A 16,223-nucleotide genomic window follows, 5' to 3' on the forward strand; every position below is an offset into this window, starting at 1 on the left:
AACTATGTATTATCATTCATTCATAATAAAATAATTATAATTTATAATGTTTTTGAATAGCAATTTATTCTAATTCAAGCGCCTAACTAATAAGTTAAAAAAAATATATGTTTTGTACTACGAAAATAATTAAATCCGCAGTTCTGCAAATCTGCAGTATTAGCCTACTAGTTTGTTTTTGTTTTAATAAAAAATATGACTTGTATTATATCATCAAGTATTAATGGCAAGTTTATCGTCGCCGGTGAATAACCATAACATTATCTTTTTGCGACGAGTATAAGAAGACGGTGATGTTAACAATTTGAGCAGTATTTCGCAGTCGTTTTGTGGAGAAACACAAAAAGTTGCAATAGTATGTATTAAATGGAATCATAATAATTGTAATTAAAATAATGAAATATTTATTGGAAATATTTATATATTTATACATAGAGTATTAATTAATAAATTCTAAGCGTTTGAGCTTTATTGAAATTATTTGATAACATCATGATTGAAATTATTTATTGGAAGTGAAATGAAATAATTTTCTAGGTTGGTGGAAAATAAGAAGTGCTAAGACCATGTTTACCTCAACATGTGTGACTACTGTAGTCACGGTACTTTTAATACCTTTTTCTATTGCCACACATACATGTAAGTACTTCTATCTTTTAAACTTTTATTAAACATGTAAGCACATACTTTAGTCTATTATATTACTTTATTAAGCATTTAAAAAAAATAGTTGTGCATGGGTTCGTGCCTTAAATTGCTGAAACTTTCCGTACCGTAATTTATAATTTTGAAAATTTAAAATTCAAAAAGTTTTTTTGTGGTCTTTTTGAAAATTTTGAACTTCTTTAAAAACGCGCTGGAAGAGAAAATATCACAGTCTTACGCATGACTTATGGTAAAATATTATAAATGGTACGATTAAACAGTAATATAAAATTAACATTTTCGATTTTTTGCGAATACTATAACTTATGGGATTTTAAAAACAATAAAATGATATTTACTAACCGCCGGTACTAATTATAATTAATTACATCTTATTCTTGTGAAATATTTATTTCTATCATATTGTAATTTGTATTGATATTGTAATTTGTACTAAATATCAATCCTTAACATTTTGAAATTTTGAGTTCTAATTTTATTAATACATTCTTGTTTCTGTATATTGTTTTCAACAATGTTTACCTAAATTTTAAAACAATTTTTAAATCATTATTTAAAGATTATTTTTCAGTCTGCATTTTCCAGACAATACTTTTATGGTTTTATGGTCGATAAAGCAGCTTCTTCAGTTAGTAAAAGTTTAAAATTATCAATTAGCATGAACATGTGTACTTATTTTAATTCATTAATTTTAGTTATTAGTATTTTAAGAATGAAACAATGGGTGATATGCCCTCTTATTTATATATGACCATCTCAAATTTGGTTAACTATACAATTATAGCAAGGTTCAAGATATAATTTGACGGCAAAACCAAGTGTGCTATATAATTTCATTCAACAAGATTTTTTTAATAAAAAAATGAAACTTTTGACCTGCACCATATTGTTTTTATATTTTATAAAATATAGGTCCCTTATCAAATATGTTAAAATGCTACTTTAGTAAATGACTTCAACTACATTTGAAGAAATATTGTTAAAAAATTACCTTTTATTATTGTTAAAAATTTAAAAAAATACATTAGTAATATTTTAACTCTAGAACGGTATATGCACGCCTCCGAGGCGTACATCAAGACAATAATGAATGGTGATGGTACTTTTGTTATGAAAATTTTGTAAAAATAAAAAAACTAAACCAGAGTTTTATATTTTCTCAAATAACCTTTGATGATATCATAAAGTATACAATGACAAAAAACGGAAAAAAAGTCACTTGTTAAGTTGTAAAATGCAATAATTAAGGCTCACGCCTAGGAAGCGTATAGATACCATTGCCGCTCTGAATAAAATACCGTTTTAGGGTTAATGAGTTAATATTAAACAACAAATTTTAACTTTTAGACAAAATGTGCGTTCCTGAAACTGCCTTCAGGGCTTGCCAAGAAATGTCGCAAGTTGTAACCCAGGACGGGGCGACAATGGAGTGCATTGAGGGACGGGACAGGTATAATGAAATACAATTTTTTTATCATATTTTAATAGCAAGTTACATCCTATATATATATATACATATATATATATATATATATATATATATATATAAAATATATATATATATATACATAGCTGGGCATTAACTCGTTAATCCGTTAATCGTTAATTAACGAAGTTAACATTTTGATTAACGGATTAACTTTTAAGTTAACTTTTGAAAATGTTAACGGACACGTTAACTTCCGTTAAAATGCCAGAAGTCCGTTAATCGTTAATCCAATGCCCAGGACCGTGCCTGGCCAGCGTGCAGTGCGTGCACCGCACGCAGGCGGCCGCCTTTTGAGACGGCCGAGGGGCGGCCAAATGAAAAAAAGAACAAATTCAAAGACGGCCATAACAAAAATGGTCGAAATAAATAGCTGTTGCATTAAAAGTCTACTGAATTAAAAGGCGGCCAAATTAAAAGACTGTTGGATTAAGAGGCGCCAAGCTCAAAGTCCGCTGAACTCATTCGCTGCCGTAAAGTCCGCTGTATATATCTAAAAGACCAAAAATACCGTACTAAAAATCAGCCAAAGGCGGCCCTATTGAATGCGACTCTGTTTCTAAATAATTTATAAGTTATAAACTTGGTGTAAGTGGCAACTTTGCCTAAATCAAGTTGCATGAAGTATCCAACATGTGTTAATAATCGACTTAACAATGAAAATATATTAATTCATGAGTACATTGCAATGTGAAAAACTATCGCAGATTATTCAATTTTGTACAAATTTTCTAAAAATATTAGTTATGTTTTATAAATAGTTTAAAAATTACATATTATTGAACAAGAAACAAACTGTAGTAAATTAAAAACAAGATCCAAATTTCCAAAGCAATTTGTTAATCAATAACTGAAAAACGACTCGTCGATTATTGACAAAATTTAATCAGCAAGATTCTCAAATGGAAAACGTTTGTAATGGTTTTTGAATTTTTAAAATCAATTCACTAATTAAAAATTTGAGACTTTTTTGAAAATTCTAAAGGCAAAACTAAGCAGCACGAGTGCTTATCGAATTTACGAATTTTGACGATTTTTCAAATGGGATTGTGCATTTTTGAGAAAAGGTCCACTAAAGATGAAATTTTGACTCACGTAAAAAAGCGCCGCTCATTTTTGCAATCTTTGATAGTACAGATTTTAAAAATTAAAATGACTTAATGTGGGTCGAAATATGTAGTTATCTTAGGGACCATGATCACTATCGCCAAAAAAGTTTTATAAATATCATCGTAAAGCAATATTCACCAATTAAACACGAAGAAACGAACCGACCGATCTCTTAGAAGTAATCAGCACGATTCCTAAATGATATATTTCAAACAGTTCCTGAATTTTTAAAATCGATGCAGAATTTTTGGCTAAAACGTGTACAATAAATTTTATATTTTTTTGTTGATTAGAAACAGCTTGGCCGATCGTCGCACAAAACTGACAGGCGCTAGTCATTATCTAGTTACATCAAATGACTTTTAAACTTTTGAATTGGATTTAACCGTTTTTGAGAAAACGTTGCCGAAAATTCAAAAATCGGCTTTCAAACGATTCAGAATGACTTAAAATGTCGAGAAAACTTGAAAATTACAAGACGATTTTTTTCGTGAGAACATATTGGATATTTTCCTATTATGCTATTTTTAAGGGCGGCCATTTATATGCTCGCACGCAGGCGGCCACATACCCAGGCACGGCCCTGCCAATTATTACTATTTACCGCACGGCACAGCTTTAGCCAATGCCTTATTAAATGACATAGAGAAAAGATTTGGACCACTCGTGAATGATGAACAGTGCCAACATGTTCAAAAGACTTGTTCAACGATGCTGCATTCCTCGGGGAACAGATATTCATAAATCAATTTATTAAATACAATACTGCTATACCCTCAAGCGCTGCAGTTGAACGTTTGTTTTCCACGGGTAAAGACATTTTGACACCAAAACGAGCCTCGCTTTCAGACGAGAACTTCAACATGTTAATGTTCATGAAGAGAAATATGCACCTAATACCCGACGCTTAACCCGTCGCGCGTTTCCTATTTTTCGCAAAAAAACTCTTTCCCTTTATTTAGAAAAAAATTCTTGTAAAAACAATATGCAATCATAAAAACAGAAAGTTGACTAATAGCGTTATTATCACGGTGTGTGCATAAAGCGCGTCGCTGAAGGAGTTGAATTACACATTTGAATTATACAAGTATTTTGTTTTATTCATAACCTGTTAACTTCCAGAACCTAAACCAATAAGTTTTTTAAGTTCACTAACGCAACAATATAAAAATGTAATTTTACACATATTAACGGATTAACGATTAACGTTAACTTGCGTTAATTATTCCGAAATGTAACGCTTTAACGTTTAACGAAGCTAACTTTTTTTGTAGCGGATTAACGATTAACGAAGTTAACTTTTTGATTAACGGTGCCCAGCTATGTATATATATATATATATATATATATATATATATATATATATATATATATAGTGAAACTTCTCCTTAAGTCGTATTTTTAGATGGTAATTTTAGAATGGTGCAGCAATGCCCGAGAAGAGCTATTATTACTTGGAAACATATTTAAGATCTATATTACCAAGTAAAAATTGATATCGCTACTGCTCGATATCAGAATTGTTCGTGACATCGTGACGGAGATTTTTACCCGCGATCCGCCTGTTTGCAAATCAGCGCGTAGTTTGATTTCATTTTTATAACAAATATTTCAGAGTATTAAAAAACTGACCGATTTGACTAATAATCAATCGTACTTGAATTATAATAAATATATTACAGAATCGAATGTTTGGACAAAATCATCGAAAGGCAAGCCGATTTTGCAGCTGTTGATCCTGAAGATATGTATGTTGCTTATCACTTACCAAACCAAGACTTCGAAGTAATAAAAGAAATCAGAACCAAAGATGAGCCACAAGGTATTTGTAAAATTTTATCAATAAGAATTATTTTTTCATAACATAATGTGCTTTATTATAATTATGATTATATGAACATTGAGGTCAAACCTTGATGATCTTTTGAACTTGTTGTGTTATTAATTTTATTAGCAATACTGATTTCCTTTGATTAACAAAAACGAATTCAAAATCGACGATTTGAGTTTTGATTTGAATTAATTAGTTTATCGCGATAATCACACGATCATTATACAGTTAAGGGGTATAAACATTGAGCCGGTATTAATAATTTAAAAATATTTTTGAAAGGCAGTTCGAAATTAGATGAATTGGGTTTTAAAATTTGTGTCTTTTTCAGCTGAATTTCGATATGAAGGTGTGGCTGTAATTCATAAAAATCTTGATATAGCAAATATCACTGGATTGCGAGGTTTGAATAGTTGCCACACTGGCATAGGAAGAAATGTTGGATACAAGGTAATTTTTATGAACACTTTTGATAATTTTTCTGCAGTCAAAAACTTATAATTATCGTTTGCTTTCAAAGGATGAAATAATTGATTTGATTTGTTGATTATTTTCACTCATTGTCGAGTCAAGAATCTAATAAATTAAAAACGCAATCAAACATGAAGCGAACTTGTTTTATAGTAATAATGAACCCAAGTATTTTTATGTTCAAAAGTCGGGTAAATTTAATAAATATACTCTCCTTGAAGATTATTACCTTTTACGTCCATATAAAAAAATTTTTATTTTGCAATGAAAAATACTTCTCAGCTCTGTTTTCTGATGAGTTAAAATAAACAATTCCAGGTGAGCATTTATTAAACGCCATAATCTTAATTTAAGTATGAATGCAAATACATATCTGAATGACGGTGTACATGTAATAAACATACATATGTTACTATTACATATAATAATATTTAATGAGTCAAATGAAATAATGTATTGAATGAGTAATGATAAACAATGATAAAATTATGGATAAAACTCGAATTAAATACGACAGAAACATGTGAATGCATTAACAACATCTATAAAATTCAAGGTTCTTTGTATTTTTTGCAAATCAAGCTTTTATGCATATATGATAATATATATTTCATCTCCCAGACGAAAAAATTGGTTAACAACATTTAAACTTTTATTCGAGGACAACGAAGGTTGCTAAGAAGACACTTGCCCGACGTAATAAAATATTGATTCATGCATAATTAATATAATATATGTTTGAATACGTCAAATAAATAAACAATTAATGCAAAATCGAAAAAAAAGAAATAAAAGAAATATTTTTTACAAGTTTCTTGATAATTTCAGATTTCTATACCTAAGCACTTATATAAATAAATAATATTAGAAAAATATTATTCATTTTAATAAAAAAAATTCAATTACAGATACCTTTAACTAAGCTGAGAAAGTTAGGTTTGATAGGTCCACTAAACGATAATACAATTTCTCCACGCGAAAACGAACTAAAAGCATTTTCCGGACTTTTCAAGCAATCTTGCATAGTTGGTCAATGGTCACCAGATCCAACAATCGATGCTAAGTTAAGTAAGTAGTCAAATACAATATTGTTGCCACCTTAATAACAAACAAATGTATTCAATTTTAATTTTTCTTTACTTTCTTTTCTTTTCTAGAAAAGGCATATTCAAATTTATGCGAACTCTGTGAACATCCAGAAAAATGTGATTATCCCGATTTATACTCAGGATATGATGGTGCCTTGAGGTGCTTAGCTCATAATGGTGGACAAGTTGCTTTTACGAAGGTTATTTACGTCAGGAAATTCTTTGGGGTAAGATTTATTAAATCTTTATGGTCATAAAAGTAAAGTAACAACTCGTGGTGCAGGGCATCATGCCTTAAGGCAAATTGCTGAAACTTCCCGTACCAAAAGTTAGAATTAGAAAAAAAGCATTTAAATTTTTTGAAAACTTTGAAAAAATTAGATTTTGAGAATTTTTAAATTTTTGACTTTCTTAAAAAATTTGGTTATTTTATATTTTGAAAATTTTTGAAAATTTTGAACATTTTTTTCAAAGCAATCGCCTAGCTTGTTTAGAGACAAAATGTTTACAAATTATAATTTGTACTTATTATTAAAATCTCTAAAAAATTACTGATAACTTGATGGGTATATGTCTAATTATCATTTTTGATCGCCAAATGGCTTTTTTTTCACTCTTTTATTGGATCTTCAAAAACCTCTGGACTTGCCTTTTCAAAAATTTAATCTGTGTTTCGTTTCGTCAAAACAAGTAAAATGTATTTGAATCATTGAAATCGGACACTCCGTTCTCTCAAAAACTGTAATACCATTTTTGGCACTTTTTGCCCCGTATCTTTAGAACGGCTAGACCTGCCTTTGCCAAAAAATAATCAGCACGTCTCCCCATTAATAGAAATAGATTTTTTTTTAAATTATTCAAATCGGTTGATTTGTGTGCCCGAAATTGTCGGCGAAAATTTGTATTTGAATACACACACACACAGATACACACACGCACACGTACATCCATTTTTTCTAAGTTATAGAAAAGTTTTCATTTTCGATTTTTTGCGGTTACTATAACTTCTACCATACGGTAAGCTAACAAGTAATTTGAGGAGAAATTTAACATTTAACATTGTCATAAAAAAATTATTAACTTCCTGTAGGGTAGTTATAGTAATGGGCCGAAAATAGAAAATGAAAATGTTTGCATTTCTCCACGTTTTGAGGGTTTCTGAACATTTTGGCATACCTCAGAAAAAATGGATGTGTGTGTGTGTGTTTTGTTTGTCTGCATTTTTTCGTTCACGTTTTCGGGCGCACGGATCAACCGATTTGGATGGTTCAAAAAACATTCGATTCCTATTGATAGGGAAAAGAGCTGATTAGTTTTTGGCGAAGGCAGGTCCAGCCGTTTCGGAGATACGGAGCAACGAGTGCAGAAAATAGAAATCGACTGTTTGAGAGAACGGAGTATCCGATTTGAATGATCTAAAAAACATTCAATTAGTAATGATTGGGAGAAGTGTTTATTAGTTTTTGGCAAAGACAGGCCCAGCCATTTTGAAGATACGAAGCTAAATATGTAAAAAATGGCAGTTTTTGAGAGAACTAAGCGTCCGATTTAAATGATTCGAAGAACTTTCTGCTTGTCTTAAGAAATTAATTGATTTTGGAAAAAAAATTGTATATATATATATATTTTTTTTTAGTTTTTTTATATATCGAAAATAATTACAATAATGTTACAATATCTATAATAATCTATTTGAAAACATTCAGTATTCCTCGAACATTTTGTTACGGTACGGGAAGTTCCAGCAATTTGCCTTAAGGCACGATGCCATACACCCCAGTTTAATTTATTAATTGCCTGAAATATTTATTGAAAAATAGCTACATTGCAGAAAGTGATGAAATATACAGTTAATTTGCCTTAACAAATCCACTTTTTCATTTGAAAACCTGAACTAATTATAATTATTTAATTTTTGCGGGGTGCTTGCAATAATATGTTTTGTATCTTTATAACAAAGTTGCCAGTTGGAGTATTACCTGCCACTCATAGTGTGGAAGATCATACAAAATTCGCATATTTGTGTCCCGATGGGAGCAAAAGAGACATAGACGGACCAGCTTGTTCCTGGGCGGCCAGGCCCTGGCAAGGATTCGTTGCAAACGCGGACGTGCACGCTACTGTGCAAGAGCTCAGGAATAAATTGAAGCAACTTGATGCCCTCGGTAAGTAAAGGTCTTAAGACTGTTTTTAGATTCGTGGTCAGGGCCGGATTTAGAAATTTGGCGCCCTGGGGCACTAACAAAAATGCCGCCCCATCCCTGAATTTTTAGGTAAAATAGTTTTTATATATCATTTTTCTAAAATTAAAATTACTATTTGATTGCAGAAAATTTATTACGCATTACATACTATAAATAGTGGTGCTTGGCATCGTGCCTTAAGGCAAATTGCTGGAACTTCCCGTATAAAAAATTAAAATGAAAAAAGAACTTTTTTTAAAGCAATCGCCCTGCTTTAGATGCAAATACAAAATAAAGAAGCGTGTAAGCGTCGCCTCGCATGATAACGAATAAATAATGATACAGAACCCATAGTAAGATGTAAACAAATTTTATACTTATTATTAAAATATATGATAATTTGATGTGCATATGTTTAATGATCACTTTTGACCGCCAAATGTTTCTTTTTCACATTTTTTATTGGATTATCGAAACCGCTAGACCTGCCTCCCACAAATTTAATCAGTTCTCCGTTTTGTCTATACATGTAAATTTCTTCTAATGATATTGGACGTTCCATTTTTCAAAAACTGAATTATTATTTTTGGGACCTACCTTGGCCTATAACTAATCAGCACGTCTCGTTATCAATAGAAATCAAATCATTCAAATAAAATATAATTTTTATAAATTTAATACATAAAAGTTAATAATTTACAAAAAAAAAATCGAAATATAAAAAAAGAGTTTCTTAAATTCAATTTTCAGCATTTTTCAACAAATTTTAAAGCTTTTTATAAAATATAATTTTCAGTACGGAAAGTTTCAGTAACTTGCCGTAAGGCACAATGCCATGCTTCACTAATTTAATTTTTTTCGGCGCTATAAGCTTGGAAGTGATCTGAAGTGATCTCGAGATCAGAAGTACATACGAGTATTTTTCTTAAACTTTCAACTCATTTAAGTATCCTTATATTAGCCAAATTGCCAAATTTTGCATCGCATTTATATAATGTTTAATTAAGTATATTTCTTGAAATAAAAAATGTTATTAAAAAAATAAGTTAATTATATGGTATAAAATTTTTTTCTCACTATCCAAATTTTGCCGCCCCCAAAAATTTACCGCCCTGGGCAGTAGCCCCGACTGCCCCTTCTGTAATCCAGCACTGTTCGTGGTTGATTAAGACTTTTAGTATAGAAAGAACAATATTAATTTCCTATTGGGATAGCCCATTAATAACGTGAGATTTGAAAGGGTGGAAATGTTTGACAAAAATTATGTAGGGAAGGGGAGATCTAGTAAAGGTGCGTTTTCACCTAACGAATGAACATGACGAATAATATGCGCAGACTAAAAATTTCAAACAAAAGCGAACCACGCTCATATTAAACATCATGCACGTAAATTCATTTTTTACCTAGATGTCTAAAAATTTGTTCTAAAAACACACGTGACGTTGAGTGGAGGTGGGGGATAATTTTAAATATCACCAAAACCGTGAGGGATTAAAAATGCTTGAAAAATTATCATGTGATTAATGGACATTTTACTAAAGGACTCCCCCACTATGTTCAAAATAGAATAATATCAATTTTTTATGATTTTCCAGGTGACACTGAAGAATCACCTAAATGGTTTGCATCAGTTTTATTATTAAATAACAAAACATTAGTAGCTGACAATGATATAATAAGCCCACAAGAATATTTGACCAAAGCAAAATATGTCGATGTTATTGAAAGGGATGTTGGAACGCCCAGACAAACAATAAGGTAATCAATTACAGATTGCATATACTGTCTGTAACTTGTATTTAAAGTTATATTTTCTATCAGGTTTTGTGTAACTTCTGAAATCGCTTTGAAAAAATGCAGAGAGCTAAGAAAGAGCGCATATTCCAGGGATATTAGACCAGCCTATGATTGCGTACTTGCTGCTAACGAAAGAGAATGCATGAAAACGGTATAAATATGCCCCGGCCCAAAAGGTTGCGAGCCCAGATATATTTTTAATGTATTAAATATTATTCTAATTTGCACCAATTTATTTATACCGATTTATTAAAAATCGATTCTGCAGACGTGGATTTTTATCAAAATGTACTTTTTACACTGTGCGACAAAAATGATATTTTAATTTTTTTCTACGAACTTTTTTTAAATACACTTAGAATTGCACGCTGATTTCAAATATACCTTTCGTTTTTCCGTAACAGCTCTAGTTTTTGAGTTCTAGGGAACTACCCCAATTAGTCATTTCGGCTATGATTATCGCAGGTTAACGAAAGTTTAACGAGTTTTATTTACTGTTTTCGGTATGGCTCCAAGACGTTGTGTGCATAATCCAGATAGTTTTTGTTACATCGGTTGTTAATATGCTTTCGCCAAAAACCGGCAATCTATGTCAAACTGCGTAAGGAATTTGTATTTTAACCACTTTGAAACTGAATTGCGTATACATGGATTCTTCATACTATGTGAAAAAATTGCTCAAAAAATGCTCTAATTTTAATATCGCCCGTCATTCATAAAAAAAACTTCACAACCACCACGACGATTGACTCTTCTGTGTGGTAAATACCAATGAAATAAATTCAACCACAAACCCAATGGTATTGAGGTCTACTTACAAATTGTAAGTTCGTGTAGCTGATTGTAACTTACAATCAGCTACACGAACCCTATTCATGCTAATGATGAACATCCTAACCTAGAACATCAATATGTTCTGCATACAATGTAATGGAGAAAGAAACCAACGTTAAATGAGAAGACGGAAATAATTAAAAACTGTATTTGATGTAATTGATTTGAATTCATTACCCGCACTTGTATTTTTGAACATCTTACAGATATTAGCGAATCGCAGGGCGAGAATATCCGCCAAGATATCAGGACTTTGGAATCCAAAGTCCTGATATCTTTGGAAGAGCGATATCAAGGAAGGTGGAACACCAACATGATGGCTGACAAATGTTGGAGCTCATGACGAAATCAGTCAGGCCTCGAAAATCATATAAAAAGACTTTTGAATGCATGATATGAAGTGTGTTGTATTGTTTATTGTAATTTGGCGTAAAACTACCGTATTGGGCGTATCTAAAAAACTAGAGCTGTTAGCAACTTTCTGTTACTGTTTTCGAAATCAGCGTCCTCGAATTACTGAAAAACCACAAGTGTTATCCTTCATTGAAATTCAATTCAAAGCTATCATATTTTTACAAGTACTTGAGTACTTACTTGTAAAAATATGGTCTCTTTGAGTTGAATCTCAATCTCGCTTAAAAGTAGGAGGTCTATGGTAAAAAGTAAAACATATACATTTTCTAATCATTCTGTTAATATCATGAAATTTTCAATAAAATGATAACAAATATATTAATGTTCATTGTGATACATATTTGAATTTCTTTAAAATACCATGTTAAATGATGGTCAGCACGCAATGATTGTCTCTCGCGATTTTATATTATATTCTTGGTTTAAATGAGCAATAATATATTTTTTTCCTATTTTCAGTCACATATTTCAATACTAAACGTGTAACATTACTAATAAAAAATACATATACAGATTATGTTTATGTATGAGTGTATGTCATATATAAATACCTTAAAAATAATTTTCAACCAGATCAGTGAAAATGGAGCCGATGTAATCACTTTGCAAGCAGGACTTGCATTGGAAGGTAAATCCAAATTCAATCTGCGCCCAATTTTGAGTGTCCAATGGGGTGGCAAAGGATCATCATACTGGGCAGTAGCCATCGTACGCAAGGATAGCGCAATTCAATCTTTTGCTGACCTTAGAGGAAAGAAGTAATTATATACATAGATACAAACACATATACTAGATATACATATATATATATATATATATACTAAAAATTTAATCTAAAAATTATCATTTATCTAGAACAAATAATTTTACTGCATTAATTTTTACAGATCATGCCACGGAGGATACACTCCAGCTGGTTATATCGCTCCTGTACATGTTTTACTTAAACAAGGATTAATATCAAAGGAAACTTGTCCTAGAGCAAGTGCTTTAATTGAATTCTTCGAAGCCAGTTGTTTGCCTGGTTCTTTAAATAGATCCGAAGGTACGTTAACATTTGTCTAAGATATACATTTCCGAATTTATAATATATATAAACCATTTGTAGGAAAAGATTTTAGTAAATTATGCAGCGCTTGCAAGAATCCAGACAAATGTTTGGCCGATTTTTCAGAGGAATACTTTGGTCATAATGGTGCTTTCCGTTGCTTGGCTGAAGGCCATGGAGATGTAGCTTTTGTTCCCCATGTAACAGTTAAAGCAAACACAGGTACTAGCAACAAATATTTAAATTTATCATTTTTATTCATTATGTATTGTTTGAACTGCATTTTAAATAAAACTTCATTAAAATTTTATTTACATATATTGTCAATACAAGTAAAGTATATTTATATACTTATTATTTATACATGACAATCTGCGTTTATCAATAAAAAGGTTACAAAGAAGAGGACACATTGCATAAATCGCCAAAATAATAGAACCTTACAATTTATTTAAAATTTTTCATTTGTAGATGGTGGTGGTCCAAATTGGGCTCACAAATTTAAGTCTGAAGATTATGAATTATTGTGCCCAAACGGCGGTAGAAAATCATTGGAACAATTTGAAGAATGTCACCTGGTTAAAATTCCTCTAGATATGGTAAGTATTTTTGATATTCGCCTAAAACATGAAAACAATTAAGAACTAGTAATTTGATAAACTAGAAGCCCAAATTCAATACAATAGTGTGAACCAACAAGAAAGTTTATAGTTAAACTAGTGTTTATGCATTTTCTTTAACTATGATTAAATTTAACAAATAGTAAACTTTTGAATAAACAAAATATTATTATACATCTGTTATACATCTGTCTGTTCAAAAAGTTTCCGGAATTTTCGTTTTTTCAAAAAAATATTTATTTATTCGTCTACATTAATGTGGTCCCCTTCAAAGTAGTCCCCCCCAGATATAATACACTTATGCCAGCGTTTTTTCCAATTTTCGAAGCACCCTTGATATTCACTTTTTGATATGTCCTTGAGCACTCTCAGCGATTTTCTTCAATCGAGGAAAACCGCCGTCCTTTCATGGGTCTCTTCAACTTTGGGAATAGGAAAAAGTCACACGGAGCCATATCTGGTGAATTTTTGCACTTTGCAACACTTTATTTCATTTTTTACGCAAAATTTAATACAAATTCTTTGACTTTTCAATTCTTCCATTGTAAAAATCGCCGAGCTCAGAAAAACACGTCGGAACCTTAGCGACTACCACAGACAAAGTAAACAGTGAATATAGCTGAAAATTTCATCATACTTTAGGGGCATGTATACCAACACAATAAAAAAAAAATTTTGACAATCAGACACTCCAGACCCGCAAAATTTAATTATTAGTAATTCCGGGTATTTTTTGAACAGACCTCGTATTATGAAATAGTATTCAAAAAATAGTATTCAAAAAAAAAATCATCAAAATTTTAAAAATTACAATAAAAAAATTAATTTAAAATTCCATAATTTGAGTAAATAAGAACTCCCTTTAAAATGATATCAAAATTCAAGAAAGATTGTAAAGTACGTAAAGGATAAAATTTAAATCAAAGGGTATGGGCGGCATTCAAATGATTTTGATGTCATTTTATAGGTATTTTTGAGAAAATACGATATACCAATTTTCAACTCCCTAGCTCATCATTTGGCCGAGATACTATTGAAAACATGTGAAAGTGGTCCCTTTTTCCGACTCACTTTTTGTCGGAAATATGAGAGATCGAAAAATTATGATTCTATTCACGCTGATCTTGTCTATTCATAACAAACGATGTGAAAAAATATTCGTTACTGCATGAAAAAGTGAAAATATATTTTCATTTTCCATTTCCTACCAGTGCGGCTCTATGGACTATTTTTAAATTAGCATCATTCGAATGCCTGTACATTTTTCTTTTGTTATTCAGAAATTCATTCAAATGTAGGTGGAACTTGTGGTCAAGATTTGGAAAAACTTAAACTAGTACACGCGCTGCCGGTACAACATAGACAAGGGCTAGCCCTTAGGTAAGCGGTTAAGAGCGACGGGTCTTGTTTCAGAGGTCCCGGGTTCGATACCCACTTCGAGCAGCCTGTTGTCAGGCAGCAGTGACAACGATTTTCACTTGGAAATATAGATAGCAATATGTTTCCAAGTGAAAATAGCCCTTGCCCGGGATTGCTGCACCAATAAAAAGTCAGCCCTATTATATTAATTCTAATAACAAAAATCATCAAATATGGATGGATTAACCATTGGTTTACCATCTAAAAATACGAAGTAAGGAGAAGTTTCAGCCCAACAGCTCATAGGACGTAAGGTTCTGATTGCTGTTAAAAATATAATTTAAAAAAACACAACATAGACAAGATCAGTGTAAATAGAATGGCGTTAACATTTTTTCGATACCTTTTGCATTTCCGACAATAAGAGATTTTGAAAAAAAGGGCCACCTTCACATGTTTTCACTGATATCTCGGCCAAATGATAAAATGGGGAGTTAAAAATTAATATTGTATTTTTTCGAAAAGACCTCTAAAATGGCATGAAAACCATTTAAATACCAGGGTGGGGCCGATTCTGTATGGAAACACGCCCATACCCTTTAGTATGTATATATTACTGAGTTTCAAGCCTATTTTATAATTCTTTTTGCATTTACGTAGGTTATGACGAGCAACACTAAAACCGAAAATGAGGTGGATGCAATCAAGCATGCTCTGATTTCGACTGCCGAACTGTACACCGAAAGACCTGATTTATTCAAACTTTTTGGTTCATTTAAAGGAAAAGGAAACTTATTATTCCCAGTATGACTAAATATATGATTTTATGCTACTTTTATACCTTATGTCACATAAAAATATTCAAATTTACATTAATTATTTTAGGATGATGCAACAGGCTTGGAAGCGCTGGAAGATTCCAAAACATCTTACACAGAATATCAAAATATTGTTAAAGAAATTATGTGTTCATAAAGAAATTTCATACTTAATTGTCATGTCATTTATGAAATTATTCAAATCACAAATTGATTAGAATTTGTATGTAAGTTTGTGTTATGTTTATTTATCGTGACGGCCATTGATAAATAACGGCCATCTTTCTTGACGGAGAACATGTGCTAGTTAATTAATTTACATTTCAATTAAAAATTGGTAATTAGATGTATTAAAATTATCCTTTGAATAAACCGCTCGATTAATTTAACATATCACATATTATATTATATTATAAAGATCACAGTGTGCTTGAAAAAAACGCTGATATATATATGTATATATATATATATATATATATATATATATATATATAAGAT

The 16,223-nt window shown here is 31.0% G+C and overlaps 1 protein-coding gene across 1 annotated transcript; it reads left to right on the plus strand.

Annotated features, from left to right (window-relative positions):
- The first annotated feature begins 293 nt into the window (after nucleotides 1–293).
- Nucleotides 294–15,926, plus strand: LOC113369807 (transferrin-like). The gene is made up of 16 exons (XM_026610380.1): nucleotides 294–355; nucleotides 538–639; nucleotides 2,014–2,116; nucleotides 4,945–5,084; nucleotides 5,425–5,543; nucleotides 6,473–6,632; nucleotides 6,722–6,879; nucleotides 8,613–8,817; nucleotides 10,431–10,593; nucleotides 10,657–10,783; nucleotides 12,454–12,638; nucleotides 12,768–12,925; nucleotides 12,989–13,150; nucleotides 13,400–13,527; nucleotides 15,568–15,711; nucleotides 15,793–15,926. The coding sequence occupies exons 2-16, from the start codon at nucleotides 567–569 to the stop codon at nucleotides 15,880–15,882; spliced, it is 2,115 nt and encodes a 704-aa protein (XP_026466165.1). The 5' UTR covers nucleotides 294–355; nucleotides 538–566; the 3' UTR covers nucleotides 15,883–15,926.
- Nucleotides 15,927–16,223: the final 297 nt, after the last annotated feature.

The sequence above is a fragment of the Ctenocephalides felis genome, unplaced genomic scaffold (genome assembly GCF_003426905.1).
Source record: "Ctenocephalides felis isolate EL2017-DRISC unplaced genomic scaffold, ASM342690v1 CF-g0.4_SCAFFOLD_01492, whole genome shotgun sequence".
NCBI lineage: Eukaryota > Metazoa > Arthropoda > Insecta > Siphonaptera > Pulicidae > Ctenocephalides > Ctenocephalides felis.